Here is a 16,754-nt window from a genome sequence, read left to right as displayed (position 1 = left end):
CTCGCTTTCCCTCTAAATAAAAGCCTCTGCCTTGCTCTCCTACCTTGAGTGGTTGCGAAGTTCATTCTTTGACTCTGTGAAGAAGAACTCCAGCATCACTAAAACATGGTCAAATTTTTAAAGTTTCATGGATATTTAAAGGATGTTTGTATTCTTTGTCTCTTCTTGGGTGATCCGTTATTTTATAATTGTTTTGAATCTTAATTTAACTTTTAAAATATCTTTCCAGCACATCAAGGACTTTGGGGTAGAAAAGAACATGTACTCAAGTCCTCATTTTGATCCCACCTCTATCTTTTGTCTACTTATATTTTGAAAGAGTTTGCATTTTGTAACTGGAAATAGATGTTTTTATAAGAAACCAGGTAGTAAAAGTTACCTAGGCTTTATCATTTTAGTGCTGACCAAAGAAACGTGAGCTTTGTAAGTCTAATCTCTTTGTTGACAAGTCAGAAGGTAGTGAATTATAAACATGAAATTCCACCACCACCAACCCTCACCCCATCACTGCCTTCAGCTACATTCCTGTCTACTAATGACATCTCAGATAGATGTCCCAGCATTTAGGTCACTTGCAGCAGGAGAAACTCCATTGCAGGCTAATTTGGTCAACTGCAAATTTTAATCTCAGAGCCTCCCCTCAGCAAGTGCCATCTAGGCTTCTCCCTGTAGAACTTGCAGTGAGAAAGGAGTTGTCCTCTGACAACTACCCTCTCCCTTCTCTGGGGCTCCCTTTCTATTTACAAGTGCAAGTGATTTCTTAGTCCTTTGGAATATGTGCAAATACGACAATGTGGCCTTGTTTAGATCCTAGGGCTACTCAGAGCCATTGTTGACAGAGTTTGTCCTTTAGCCACAGATACAACAGGAAATCTTACTCAGCATACTTTAATGATATGCATCCCAAAGAAAAACTTAAAGGAATGAAGAATTCTCACTCTTTTGAAAGGCCATGATACCCACATATTGGCTTAAACCCCGAAGACTGTTGTATTCCTAGTACTGGTGATAGACATTCTGTATTCTTTCATTTGGGGTTTGACAGATATTCTTTTAAGTATGCGTGAGTTCCTGGTAGAGGCTAAGGTCCTAGAGTGCAGAGGTGCCAATTCAGATGAGGAGACCTACCTGAAACAGGAACTAAAGTTTGTGGTAAGGGATATGAAAGAAATACAAGTGGGGAATGTGAGAGAGTGAAGGAGCATGTGAGGCTACTTTAGAGCCATCAGGGAAGACCTCTGAGGAAGGATATTTAAGCCAAGATCGGAAGCATAACAAGGAGCCAGGAACTCAAAGGGCCTGGGAAAGAGTTTCAGAGAGAACAGTAATTGTGACGTAAGCCTGAGCCCGGAGTGAACTTGGTGTAACAAACAACAAAGAAGTGCCAGCTGGGCCGCAGTTACATGAAGGGCGCGGGTGCCGAGTTAGGCAGGGACTCGACCAGGTCCTTGCAGGCCGTGGGGAGAAATTTGAATTGTATTCCCAATGCTATGGGAAACCTTTAAAGGATTCCATAAGGTGCTAAAAATGGAGTGCTTTACATTGTTTGAAACGGTAATTCCAGCTGCTGCTGGAGACTGGAACTTAAGGAAGCAAGAGAAGAGGCAGGGAGCTCAGGACAGAAGCTGGCGCCGTGGTCCAGACAACGCAGTCTGGTGGCTGATACAGGCAGCAGCACCGGAGAGGAAGACAAGGGGGTGAACTAGATAGTCCAGAGATGAAATTATTGACACACTCACATATTTTCTGTGGAGGATGAGGACATGGCAGGAATCAAGGATGATCTAGGTCTGGGGCTTAAACAACTGGGTTGATGGTGGTACCATTTACTGAAATGTAAAAGATTGGGAAGGACTGAGATGGTAGCGGAGGAATCAAGAGTTCAGGTTTCCACATACCAAGTTGGAGAGGTCCGTGAGTTACTCAAGTGGAAAAATCAGGTAGGCAGTTGGAATCGAGTTATAAATTGTACGCATACACTGAGGCGATATTGAAACCCATGGCACTAGATGAAATCACACAGGATTAAAATGTAGTAAGAAAATCTTAGAATCCGCAACATGACTACAATATTTCTGCCCTAATTTTTGCAGAGTTATTTACAAGGAAGTCCTCATTAAAGAAGGAAACTTGGAGGAATTAACACAATAGGGGTATCATATATTCACAGAATCAATAGAATTATCTTAATTTTCCACTCAATTACATGGGGACATCTCCCACCCCAGAAAGATGCTACAACGTTCACTCTAACAGTTAGAGGGCTACATATAAGGCCAGAGCCCTTTCATGCTACAGATAGGTAGGAGACAGTTAAGTATTTTCCTCATTAAAGCCTGATGCAAAAACAAGTAAAAGAATTAAAATTTGTAACAAACATGAGTAAGATGCCTAATTGTACCCAGGTGTTTGTAGTTCCCTAAATCTTGCTCTAAATTATATCCTATTTATATTTAATATTTATGCTAATACTAGTTACTACTTACATATAGTTGATTCAATAAAGTGGCTCTCTCTATGGAAAAAAAATGTAAATAAGGGGAAAATCATGATAATTCTCTGTAATCCTGTTTATCATGTGAAGCTATTTATGACACGATACCATAACCAAAACACACTTTCAACTTGGTGGCATCTTATTCAAACTGCAGGGAAAGAAGGGTGAAAAAAACAATCTCTGGACTGTTAGTCTTGCATAGCAAATGGTGGATGAATTAAATTACCCATATCAAAGTATTTTCTAAAATGTTGGATCCCTCAAAATCCCAGATACCTGCTTTTACTGAGACAAAATACTTGTCTTACAAAACAATGGGTAGATTAGTGGTCGTGATAAGGAAAATATTCAACACAGCCGTCAAGGTCAGCAAAGCGCTTTTTTCCTCTGGTTAGCAAAGCCTTCCCAGCTCCCCCCTCCCCTCCTCCAGGCTCCTCTTTTGCCCTGTGCGTGCCCAAAGGCCACATATCAAAATTATAAAAATTGCTCCCCTTGCTTGTGCTCAGGGCTCAGACCTTGGGAGATGACTCCCCTCTGAGCCAGCTGGTGTGAAATAAAACCTCAACATGCCAAGACCTCCGAATGCCGCTTGGTTCTTCCGTCAGCGATCCAGTCCAGGTTTTCCAGTTTCTTCCATAACAGTTGAAACGGAGGTGGATACAGTAAAGAGCAAAAGAAAGTTCTTTGATATTTTTAAATGTTTCAAAGAAGTAATATAATAACTGTATAACTCTAACACTAGTCCCATTATGAGGGACAGGAGGGGTGAGACAGACCATTTTTCTTTTCTATTTTTTGTTGTTGAGTAGGCAGTGGCATTTCAGAGAACCAAAATGCCCGCTTCACCAAGCCTGGAAATCCAAACCACTTTTCATCTGTTGTCTTCCCAGACTTGAGTTTACATTACAAAAGCTATTACTCTGAACCCAGGTTTCTCTGCAGAGTGTAAAGGTATGCTTGCTTTCAGGGGGATATTTTCTGCCAACCATGAGAATGGCCACAAGTTGTACCATAAGAGCTTGGGGTTAGTAAATCCACTCTGTAGATCCAGCATGGTTTATTGAAACATAAACTGAAGGAATTTACAGAATCATTTATTTTACCTAAACCTTTGATCAGAACACTTCAGGTTTTACTATTAAACAGTGATTAATGTGATGGTTTGTGTTACTCATTGAGAGCACAGATTTGTAGACATATAATCCAGCAATCTCACTTCTGGGCATACATCCAAAGGAATTATAATCAGGATCTTGAAGCGATAGCTGCACTCCCATGGTCACTGCACTATTATTAACAATAGCCAAGACATGGAAGTAATGTAAATGTCCATCAGTGGATGACTGGATAAAGAAAATGCAGTATGTACACACAACAGACTATTATTCAGCCTTAAAAAAGGAAATCCTGCCATTTGTGACAGTGTGGATAGACCTGGAGGGCATTATGCTAAGTGAAACAAGCCAGACAGAGAAAGACAAATACTGCATGTTCTCACTTATATAATGAATTTAAAATAGTCAAACTCATAGAACCAGAGGGTAGAATGGTGGTTGCCAGGAGCTGGGGGTGGGGGAAGTAGGGAGAACAGGAAATATTACTCAAAGGGTACACAGTTCCAGTTATGCAAGATAAATAGTATCCTTCTAGGGTTCTACTATATAGCATAGCACCTACAGTAAACAGTAGTGTATTGTATACTTTAAAATTTGCTAAGAGGACAGATCCTATATTGTATTCTTATCACACACATCCACACACAAAATAATAATAATAATAAAGAGGGTGGAAGGAAACTTTTGGAGGTGATGTTTATAGCATAGCTTGTGGTGATAGTTCCAAGAGTGTAAAGTTATCTCCAAAATCATCAAGTTGTACTATGAAAACCTATATGCTAACAAGCTGGAAAACCTAGGAGAAATGGACAACTTCCTATAAAAATACAACCTTCTAAGACTGACCCAGAAACAAACAGAAAATCTAAACAGACCAATTACCAGCAATGAAATTGAAGGGTAATCAAAAAACTACCCAAGAACAAAACCCCTGGGCCAGATGGATTTACCTCGGAATTTTATCAGACATACAGAGAAGACATAATACCCATTCTCCTTAAAGTTTTCCAAAAAATAGAAGAGGAGGGAATACTCCCAAACTCATTCTATGACGCCAACATCACCCTAATACCAAAACCAGGGAAAGACCCCACCAAAAAAGAAAACTACAGACTAATATCCCTGATGAACATAGATGCAAAAATACTCAACAAAATATTAGCAAACCAAATTCAAAAATACATCAAAAGGATCATACACCATGACCAAGTGGGATTCATTCCAGGGATGCAAATATGGTACAACATTCGAAAATCCATCAACATCATCCACCACATCAACAAAAAGAAAGACAAAAACCACATACATGATCATCTCCATAGATGCTGAAAAAGCATTCGACAAAATTCAACATCCATTCATGATAAAAACACTCAACAAAATGGGAATAGAGGGCAAGTACCTCAACATAATAAAGGCCATATATGATAAACCCACAGACAACATCATACTGAACAGCGAGAAGCTGAAAGCTTTTCCTCTGAGATCAGGAGCAAGACAGGGATGCCCACTCTCCCCACTGTTATTCAACATAGTACAGGAGGTCCTAGCCACAGCAATCAGACAAAACAAAGAAATACAAGGAATCCAAATTGCTTTGGTAAAGAAGAAGTTAAACTGCCACTATGTGCAGATGACATGATATTGTACATAAAAATCCCTAAAGGCTCCACTCCAAAATTACTAGAACTAATATCAGAATTCAGCAAAGCTGCAGGATACAAAATTAACACACAGAAATATGTGGCTTTCTTATACACTAACAATGAACTAATAGAAAGAGAAATCAGGAAAACAACTCCATTCACAATTGCATCAAAAAGAATAAAGCACCTAGGAATAAACCTAACCAAGGAAGTGAAAAACCTATACCCTGAAAACTATTAGACACTCTTAAGAGAAATTAAAGAGGTCACTAACAAATGGAAACTCATCCCATGCTCCTGGCTAGGAAGAATTAATATTGTCAAAATGGCCATCCTGCCCAAAACAATATACAGATTTGATGCAATCCGTATCAAATTACAAACAGCATTCTTCAATGAACTGGAACAAATAGTTCAAAAATTCATATGGAAACACCAAAGACCCCGAATAGCGAAAGCAATACTGAGAAGGAAGAATAAAGTGGGGGGGGGGGATCTCGCTCCCCAACTTCAAGATCTACCACAAAGCCACAGTAATCAAGACATTTTGGTACTGGCACAAGAACAGAGCCACGGACCAATGGAACAGAACAGAGACTCCAAACATTAACCCAAACATATATGGTCAATTAATATACGGTAAAGGAGCCATGGACATACAATGGGGAAATGACAGTCTCTTCAGATGGTGCTGGCAAAACTGGACAGCTACATGTAAGAGAATGAAACTGGATCACTGTCTAACCGCATACACAAAAGTAAATTCGAAATGGATCAAAGACTTGAATGTAAGTCATGAAACCATAAAACTCTTAGAAAAAACATTGGCAAAAATCTCTTAGACATAAACATGAGTGACCTCTTCTTGAACATATCTCCCAGGGCAAGGGAAACAAAAGCAAAAATGAACAAGTGGGACTATATCAAGCTGAAAAGCTTCTGTACAGCAAAGGACACCATCAATAGAACAAAAAGGTATACTACAGTATGGGAGAATATATTCATAAGTGACAGATCCTATAAAGGGTTGACATCCAAAATATATAAAGAGCTCACACACCTCAACAAACAAAAAGCAAATAATCCAAGTAAAAAATGGGCAGAGGAGCTGAATAGACAGTTCTCTAAATAGGAAATTCAGAGGGCCAACAGACACATGAAAAGATGCTCCACATCGCTAGTCATCAGAGAAATGCAAATTAAAACCACAATGAGATATCACCTCACACCAGTAAGGATGGTTACCATCCAAAAGACAAACAGCAACAAATGTTGGTGAGGTTGCAGAGAAAGGGGAAGCTTCCTACACTGCTGGTGGGAATGTAAACTAGTTGAACCACTGTGGAAAGCAGTATGGAGGTTCCTCAAAAGGCTCAAAATAGAAATACCATTTGATCCAGGAATTCCACTTCTAGGAATTTACCCTAAGAATGCAGCAGCCCAGTTTGAAAAAGACAAATGCACCTCTATGTTTATCGCTGCACTGTTTACAGTAGCCAAGATATGGAAGCAACTTAAGTGTCCATCAGTAGAGGAATGCATAAAGAAGAGGTGATATATATACACAATGGAATATTACTCAGCTATAAGAAAAAAACAGATCCTACCATTTGCAACAACATGGATGTAGCTAGAGGGTATTATTCTCAGTGAAATAAGCCAGGCGGAGAAAGACAAGTACCAAATGATTTCACTCATATGTGGAGAATAAGAACAAAGGAAAACTGAAGGAAAAAAACAGCAGCAGAATCACAGAACCCAAGAATGGACTAACAGTTACCAAAGGGAAAGGGACTGGGGAGGATGGGTGGGGAGGGAGGGATAAGGGGAGGAAGAAAGAGGGCATTACGATTAGCATGTATAGTGTGTGGGGGGCATGGGGAGGGCTGTGCAACAAAGAAGACAAGTAGAGATTTTACAGCATCTTACTATGTTGATGGGCAGTGACTGTGAAGGGGTATGTGGGGGGACTTGGTGAAGGGGGGAGCCTAGTAAACATAATGTATTTCATGTAATTGTAGATTAATGATACCAAAATTAAAAAATTAAAAAAATTAAAATTAAAAAAATAATAATAAATAATAGATAAATAAATAAAAGAATATTTAGTGACATGTAAAGATGTTTATGTTCTATTAAATTAAAAAACATGATTTCAATTTTGTGTGTACCTACACACATAGACACACATACACACACACACACAAAAATAATATAATTTAAACCAAATATGGGATATAGATGTCTCTTGGTGGTAGCAATCTAGGTGCTAAAAAAAAATCATCAAGTTGTATACATTGAGTAGGTGCACATTTGAGTATTTCAGTCGTACCTCAATAAAGTGTTTTCTGTTTTTTGTTTTTTACAAGAGAGGGATTGGTAGAGCTGATGTTCTGTTATGACACTTCATATTGAAAGCCATGGCCAAGACTGAAGTTCTATTCTTGTCCTGATCCCTTCCTCACCTTACGGATCTCAACCCTACCCTGAAACTCACTTTCTGCATTCCGTGTACCACACACTCAGGAGTGTGCACATGTCAGTAACAAGGCCCTAATCTTCACCCAGGAGTAAAGGTGGGACATTTCAATGGTTTTCCTACACCTGCTCACACATCTATTTTCTGCTTCGGATTTTTCCAAATCAGATGGGAAAGATCTATGGAAGACCAAAGATGAGAAAATAAAAATAATAAGTAACACAGAAAGGGAAGACAGAAAAAGCCCCCCAGCAGGGATGGCAATGTGAACAAAGACAGCATTGGGAAAGAGCCTAGAGACTTGGGGTTGGGTCTTCGCTTTGTCTTAGATTCCATGTGAGATTTTGGGCAAAGCTCTACTGCTCTTTGCTGCTCAGTTTGCTCTTCTGTAAATAGAGACAGTAGTTTTTTTTTGAGAGGGCATCTCTCATATTTATTGATCAAATGGTTGTTAACAACAATAAAATTCTGTATAGGGGACTCAATGCACAATCATTAATCAACCCCAAGGCTAATTCTCAACAGCCTCCAATCTTACGAAGCATAATGAACAAGGTCTTACATGGTGAACAAGTTCTTACATAGTGAATAAGTTCTTACATGTTGAACAGTGCAAGGGCAGTCATATCACAGAAACTTTTGGTTTTGATCACGCATCATGAACTATAAACAATCAAGTCCGATATGATTATTCATTTGATTTTTATACTTGATTTATATGTGAATCCCACGTTTCTCCCTTATTTTCTTTTTTTCATAAAATGCTGAAGTGGTAGGTAGATGCAAGATTAAGGTAGAAAACATAGTTTAGTGCTGTAAGAGGGCAAATGTAGATGATCAGGTCTGTGCCTATAGACTAAGTATTAATCCAAGCTAGACAAGAGCAACAAAACATCCATGGATGCAGAAGATTTCTCTCAAAACGGGGGGGGGGGTGAGGTTCTAAGCCTCACCTCTGTTGATCCCCAATTTCTCACCTGATGGCCCCCCTGCGACTGTGCCTGTCTTAGGTTGTTCCTCCCTTGAGGAATCTTACCCGTCTCTGGCTAACCAGCCGTCTTCCGGGGCCATGAGACAGTAGTTTTTAATCCCTAATTTTTACCTCAAAAGTATTGTAAGATCCCAAAAGATGACATAAATATTATAAAAATATTTTGCAGACCATCAAGAGCCAAACCTATCTAAGGGATTAGGCAATTCTTTTGTTGTTGTTTTTCTCATACTCCACTTAGTTTCAATTCTTCCTAACATAGTATATGGAATAGTCCTGTGATCCATTCATCTAACAGCTTCTGACTTCCTTTATCTTTTTCCCAGTTTCTACTTCAAAGTGATCTTTCTAGGCAAACATGCCTTGAGGCCTCTTCAGGAGGCAAAAAAATGAGAGGAATATGATTATTAGATTATTTTGTGTTACATTGCATAAGGACATATATTGGTAATAGTCTTTCAAGTGTATACCCTGTAGGCCATACCCACATATATGATTAAATACAGAAACACAAATACATACATGCTTACACACATACACACACACATCCCACAGGGAGGTCCTTACCCTCCTTTTTACCCCTAGCATGTCACACAATAAAGGGTTACATGGTCCTTAGGAAGGAAAGTATGTCAATCTAGGTCACATTGTTAACTCATTCTTCCAGGCATTAGTTTACCCAGTGAGATGCTCCACCAATTTCACATGTTCTGTTTCCATTTTAATGTGAGTTGAGGCAGAGCTGAATTATCTTAAAGCACCTGCCAATAGGCCACTTAGTTTCATGTTCTTCACAACCCAGTGTTATCATTTAGAATCTGTTTTGTGATCCATTTATATAACGGTTTCTGAGTTTTCCTTCCACTTTCTCTTTCAAACTGATCACCCCAGGGGGTCACAGATTTCATCAAAAGTGAGAAGAGGAGACAGATTGTTAGATTACTTTGTGGCATGTCTCATAAGGAAACACCTATATCACTAATAATCCTTTGGATTTATACAAAGTATTTTGAAAACAGCCGAATGCTAGTTTACATGACCATAGGTATCACTTCCCTTCCCTTTATTTCTTTCTTTATCTGTAAATGGTGATAATATTGGTCATTTAAGCAACTTATGTGGGGCATAGCCATTCAGCCAATTAGAAGTTGACTTAGTCATTTTCTCATTCACCCCGTTCTCTCTCTTATCCATCTTATGCATGAGGATATCATGAAATACTTTTTCAGATGCCTTAATGAAATGCAGATTCACTTTGCTTAACATTTCCTTGAATGACAAGGATAGTAAAAAACCTCATCAAAAATTATAAAGAAAGAAGAAAATCAGATTGTTTGGAGTGATCTCTACACCATATCTCCATGCTATCTTCTCCTGATGGTCACCTCACTCCACAATTGCCCACAAAACATGTATTTCCACTTGGAGAAACAATTTATTGGAACTTCAAAGATACTGACAGGTATTTTCTAAAAATGATAATTTTCTCATTTTAAAAATAAAATCAGCTTTTCCCCAGTCATCACGTCTCCTCCACAAAGTTTCCTGAAAGTCCCAGAGAGGAGTTTACATCCACCAGGAGAGAAGAATTCAGAGGAAAAATCCCATGGATGCACATCCCCATCCATTCCTCACCTACCCTCAAAGGACCTCAGCTCCTCCCCAGGAGTCTCCTGGCCCTCCCAGGTCAGTGGCAGCACCACTGTGGATGTCCTGAGGAGCCTCTCAAGTCACTGAGAAGTCATGTGCACAGTTACACACATTTCATTTTCATTTCAACCATAGGGGGCCTACTGTATGCGAAGGTCCTGCAGACATAGAGTAACTCTATTCACAGACTTCACTGTCTAACATGAAAGACAAATACATGAGCAAATATATAACCCAGTTGTAAGTGCGTCTGAACTTGCATAGTAGAACTATGGTTTCAGTCTCTCAAGTTTATGGGCACTTCCATTATACCTAAGGGTGGGGCTAAGTATGGCCTGGTTTACTGTAGGACAAGATGGGTTGAATGGCACCAAGACCTGGAAAATATGCTGGATTAATGAGGCGAATCAGGTGCACAGATGGCAGGCCCTTCTATAGGTTCTGAAGGACAGTATGCTCTGGAAGGGAATGACAGCTATAACTTGGAGAAATGGGATGACAAGGGTCCAAGCCTAGCTAGATACTGAGTCTCCCAATAGGTGGCCCAAGTATAATGAAAGGAAATTTAGGGGAAATCAATGCTTACATTCCAAGAAAGCAAACTATCAGTGTCAGAGAGGTTCACTAGCAGGTGTCAAACCCCAGCCACCAAGCTGAAGTTCAAGGGAAGTTCTCCTGTTAGCAATTGCCCTGCTTACAGCACATGCTAAGCTAATAAAATTGACAGTTAAGCCACTATAGTTGGCTTCATTGCACATCTGGAAGGCTAACGCTTCCCATGGAATAGTAAATCCTAGCTCTAGAACTCCCTGCACATACCTCCTGAGGATGTAATGAGCAAGTGGTGGTTGCCAGGTAACCCTACAGGTTAACTTCAATGCCTGCAGCCACCATTCCTGAAATCTGCCCCAAGTTCTAGCCGATGTGAATGTATCCATTGAGATAACTTCAAAATTGAGTATGAGGGCCCCAAAACCTCTGGAAATAAGGATGAGAAGAGAGGGGTAAGGATTGCATAGATGAGCGGTTTTTATTTGGAAGGGGTGATCAGGGACCAGGAGAGGGGAAGAAATGGGGGGAGTGTGTAATTTGAATAAATTACCTCCAAGTCCTTCTTTATCACACACACATACCCCAATGAGAATTACTGGCAGAGTTGAATAATCTTATTCAATATCAAAATCTCTATCCTAGGGAATCAAAATGTTTGTCATATTTGGAGAAGGGACTAGAAAGATCGCTTTAGTTGGCCTGACATTCAGGGGGAGAACTCAAGTAACTCTTCAAGCAATTAAAACTCTAACCTTCACATAAAGTGTATAAATACTCCCATTTAACAAGAATGTGCTTACCAGCAAAGTGCTTACTGAGGCTTCAGCACCATGACTCAGATTTTTCTTTCAACTAGAAATTAAGTCCCAATTGGAAGTCCGTACAAACACTGGCGCGCCACATCTAACTCTCAGGCCCGCAGCTTTCTGACACAGTCCCGGGGGCTGCAAATATCTAAGGACATTTTCTGAAGGACTTATGAGGCTTATGATCATTAAACTACACTAAACTCAGATGTTTTGGAAGGAAAGCTCCAGCATGATTTCCTGGGGCTGGTCCCTGACATAAATGTACCGGTCTGGGAGTGACTTCTGTGGTACCGGCAGTGGGGCAGCAAAGGAGCTGAGTACTAGGCCTGAAGGGATCTACGAAAAGGGTCAGATGTACCTTCTGCATTCTCACCCCCACCCCGGACACTTGCTACTTTCTTCTGAACTCAGCTGAGAGGTTTATTATATTTTATACTTTTTAGAGTGTATTGTAATAAGAGGGCTTTTGAAGAACATTTAGTTGACCATATTCCTGGAATCATAACTTCAACACTTAAAACTTAAAAGGAAAAAAGTGTCTTTGTATTCTTATAAAATTGATATTAAACATTAGGATGTGGGGATTGTCATGTAGAATAACCCTCAAGAAAGGACTTCTTGCCCAGCTGCACACGTGCCGTCCTTCAGAGCCCACCTCACCATTCGAGCTAGCCACGCTCTTCACAGGAGAGCAACACAGTCGATGAAGGACCTTGCTGTTTCCATCCAGGATTCCTTCCCAGGATTCCTGTAAATAAGAGGCAGTATTTGCTTTTATCTCCCTTCTGGGCTGACAGATACTTTTTTGGGTCTACACTGTGGTCTGAAAGCTCCCTCTGCCCAGTTCTACTTCCCCCCTTTTCTTTTCAGAGGTACCACCCCACAAGCAACTTTTCATACCCCTACAACTCCTTTTGTACTCCATCCCAGCGTCTGCTTCCCATGGAACCCAAATTAGCACATGTATCATATTAAGAACTGGGAAGATTTTATGGGTAGACCAACTCCACAAAATCACCCAAAGGGAATGGCATAACACTAATGAAAAGTGGACAAATAACACTTTTATAAATGGGACCCCGAAGGGGAAAACTGAACTTAGAGTGGTACACTGAACTCTAAAAAGAATGGACTGAGAATGCACAGATGGGACTCTAGTACCTGTCCAGCTATTCAGCCCCAACGTCCACATGAACTGTACCCTTAGGCATGCTGTCGTCTCCTTGGTTATCTGATCTCAGCTGACAAATGAATATATGTGTCACCAGAAGGGGGGTCCAAAGGGGGTTCCTAAGGAACCCATGGACCCTTAGGCCCATAGGTAACTTTCATTAATCTCTGAGATTCTGAGCACGACTGAAAATGAATAGTGATGAAGACAACTAAAATTAAAATGTCATTCCATTTTCCTTTCATCAGCAATATCTGATGGTCTGAAAACCTATTCATTGATTGCAACACTACATGGATGATGTGATTTTATAAAGGATAAGCAAGAGAAAGATAACAGGATTAAAGACACATTATTTAGGCTATCCTTACCTTTCATGTTTGTCAGTTTCATTTCTAGAGAATAAAGATCAAGTAAGTGCCGCAAACCCTGTTTGAAATACTGGAGACCCCCACTGAGATCAGAGGTGAGGGTAGGAAATGACGCTTCTGCATTTCCAGATGAGTGAAGACAAAAATAGAAGAGAGCAAAGGGGAGAGAGGGACAGGAACAGGGGGAGCCGGAGCCGGAGCCAGAGCCCACCAGAGTTCAGGAGGGAGCTGAACCTGAGACTTGTCCTCACCAACTTGTCCAGGTCCTTAGAGAACAACAGACTTCAGCTTCAATTTAACGCAAATATACCCCAGCCAGGAATACATGTCACATGTGGAAAATGAAATGCAGTTTGAAAGCAAGAAAATATTGCAGAAATAAGAAAGGAGTAGGGAATTATAAGAGATAAGCATATGTTACAGATCTTTCTAAGTCTATAGTAAGAAATGTAATACTGATAGGAGGGTAATACTGTCACTGCATAGACAGTGGTCGATGTCTACCCTGTAATTTCCCCCATCTTCCTTCCTTCCACCACTCTGTCAAGAGTTAGCCCTCACCCTTGTCACCCTTTCTGATCAAATTCATACAAACAACTTAACACTCCCTTGGCCCCACCTCTGCTTAGATCAAGAACTTATTCCCTTTCAAGGCAGCCATCTGGTCCAAACCCTCTCATCGGACACTTGGGAAAAGACAGTCTCAAAGCAAAGATAAGACAGACTTGTCTAAGGTCATACAACCACCAGTGAGCAGATAAGTTAGGAATGGACCTCAGGTCCCTGTGGAGTTGCAACCTCACACCTACATGAAGGCTCCTTCATTTGTTCAAACTTACCTGCATGGCCCATCTAACTGCAAAGGGTCTGGGAAGTGTAGCTAAGCTGTTATCTAAGGAGAGAAGAACCAGGTACTACTGAATAGGTTCTATATACCACGCTGACCATTCCCAGCCACTCTTAATAGCATGTAGTAGCCATCCCCAACGGTTGGAGTGAAGGCAGCAAGGATATGAATATTATGCAAGGAATACTCATGTCCATTCCGCAGGATTTGACAATCCCAACAAAGTTAAGACCTGATGTGCCATCTCCTTCTCTCTCCCTGTTTGTCATCCAATCAGATGTAGGTAATGGCTTAAAACAATTTATTACTATGTTTGATGGTTCTGCAGATTGAGTGGGCTCAGCTGAGATTGCCCACACAGTTACAGTCAGATGTTGTGTGGGACTTATTTTCATCTGAAGGTTCAGTATCAGTTTGGTTAAATATCCAACATGGCTTCATACTCAGTTTCCTGGGGGCTGGAATGGCCGGAACGGTTGGGTGGTAGCCAGGCATCTCTCACCAAGCCGCTAACCTGAGCTTCCTTACAGGTTGCAGGTCTCAGTCAGACTTCTTGTGGCGGCTGCCTACGCCTAGAGGGAGCATTTCAAAGGAACAAACATTCTGAAGACAGCATTCCAAGAAACCAAGTCAGAAGCTGCAAGGCTTCTTTAAGCCTAGCAGAAGAAACACGGTCACATATGCCTCATTCTATCAGTTACCAAAAAATCACAAAGCCAATGGACACTCAATGAGAGGAATATGTGAAGCCATGAAACTTGGTGATATGGTTCACTGAGGAGCTTAGAGACTCATCATCAGTGATGACAAATATGTGCCAGTGATATGTGATCTATAATAGGAAACAGATATTTGGTTTGTGACCCCTGTTCCTGGCACACAGCTCCTAAATCCCTTGGAATTTTCAAAGTAAAGAGAACAATAAAGGTGTCTTTTGTTGCTTAACCAGGTGACTTTGTACCGCAGCTAAGGATGGGAGCTGGTTGCCAGTGGAATCAAACATGTAATTGAGAGGGTTGGAACTTCCAGTCCCAAACCACTACCCCCATCTCTGTGGGAAGGGAGGGGCTGTAGGTTGAGTGCAACCAACAGAGGCCAATGATTTAATCAATCATGCCTACGAAATGAAGCCTTAAAACCCCCAAAGATGGAGTTGAGAAAGCGTCCAGGTCAGTGAACATGTGGTGATTTGGGGAGAGTGGCATGCTCTGAGCGCACAGAAGCTGTACACCCTCGGCCACAGTTTTCCCTATGCGTCTCTGCCATCCGTTGTCCCTGAGTTATATCTGTTTATAATAAACCAATCCTCTAGTAAGACAATCACTCTACAGGGACTGGGGGGCGTCCTTACCCCACTGCTAACACAGGGCCTGCAAGTGAGCACAGGACCAGGGAGTGCCTGGGAATCATTTGTCAGGAAGCAGGGGTCTTAACTGCCAGCCTTACATGCCTCCCAGGTTCTTGAACACAGCAAGCACATTCAGGTGCCTGCATGTATTTTAGTTCTGTCAAGTGACAAATGAGAAGGAATCAGGAGCAAGAATTAACCAACTGTACTTTTATTTCTCCATTTCAGGACACCATCCACTTTACTGCTAATTTCCATCACTTTTGGGAGGGAGTGGCGAGGCCGATGCCATGTGACCTAGCTCCGGTCACAAACTCAGATGGAAAGTGTCACCATGTGTCTAAAAACGGCAATGCACTGAACTGGTAAACTGTCCAACATACATGGGATAGATGTCATTCAGAAACAGATACTGAAGCTAAATGCCCTTTCTATGAAAAGGAACAACAGGGGGAAACACACCAGAGGTAACAGAGACCCACTTCCATGGGGTCGGGGAGAACAGGAGCCCAGAGGCTCTAGCCCATGTGGTACCGAACCTGCGCTCCTTAGAGTGCTGGCTGCTCTCTCTCCTAGGCCAGAGGGAGAAGGGGCCTGACTGCATGCCCAGCAGAAGCGCCTGCCTGATGGGGGCTTGGCCTGGGCCTGGCCGCCCCTCTGCTCAGGGACCCTGTTCCTCATTGCTTCTAGCCTCCTCAGATAGGGACAGGAAAGAGCCTGTAGCCATGCTAAGGAGCCTGAGCAAAAACAGCAGGACCTGCATCTTGCTGGCCTCTGCGTGGGCAAGTAGAAGCGAGCAGGATTGCTGTCAGGAACCTGCCGGTACTCCAGGTACTGCTCCTGCACCCAGATCCCAGTTATGAGCTCCCTGGGCTCCCCATAGATGAAGTGCTCCCTCCCGGGGTACACCTTCCCAACACTCAGCAATTTCCACACTTCCTCCTCAGAAGCCTGGCCACCACGCAGGAGGATCACGCCCAGGAGCAGCACCAGGAGGCCGGTCTTGGGGAGGCGCTACTCTTCGGTCACCCCATTCCAGGTGAGGCCAAGGGTGGGGACTAGGACATAGGAGTGGCCACTGGGGTCCACTTCCTTCACATCCATGCCAAAGACCAGCTGCAAATCCTTGGAGGCTTGGCTGAAGATCACAGGGAAGTGGTCCTGGTGATCCTGGGTGACCCGCTCCAGCATCTCTGCCTTTGTGGTCAGCTCCTTGGCGCGGTACGTGAGGAGCAGGAAGGCCACCAGTTGGACCTTCTTCTTGCGCAGGGCATCTTG

At 41.8% G+C, this 16,754-nt stretch overlaps 1 protein-coding gene across 1 annotated transcript; it reads right to left on the bottom strand.

Annotated features, from left to right (window-relative positions):
* Positions 1 to 16,137: 16,137 nt before the first annotated feature.
* Positions 16,138 to 16,754, bottom strand: LOC118913344 (melanoma-associated antigen 1-like; the record flags this gene model as incomplete). Its single annotated transcript, XM_036887280.2, is given in 2 exon segments — positions 16,138 to 16,265; positions 16,268 to 16,754. Coding segments are annotated over 2 exon segments (615 nt in total), but the record flags the coding sequence as incomplete, so codon positions are not given.

Source organism: Manis pentadactyla, chromosome X (assembly GCF_030020395.1).
Source record: "Manis pentadactyla isolate mManPen7 chromosome X, mManPen7.hap1, whole genome shotgun sequence".
NCBI lineage: Eukaryota > Metazoa > Chordata > Mammalia > Pholidota > Manidae > Manis > Manis pentadactyla.
This window is presented reverse-complemented; position numbering and strand designations above follow the sequence as displayed.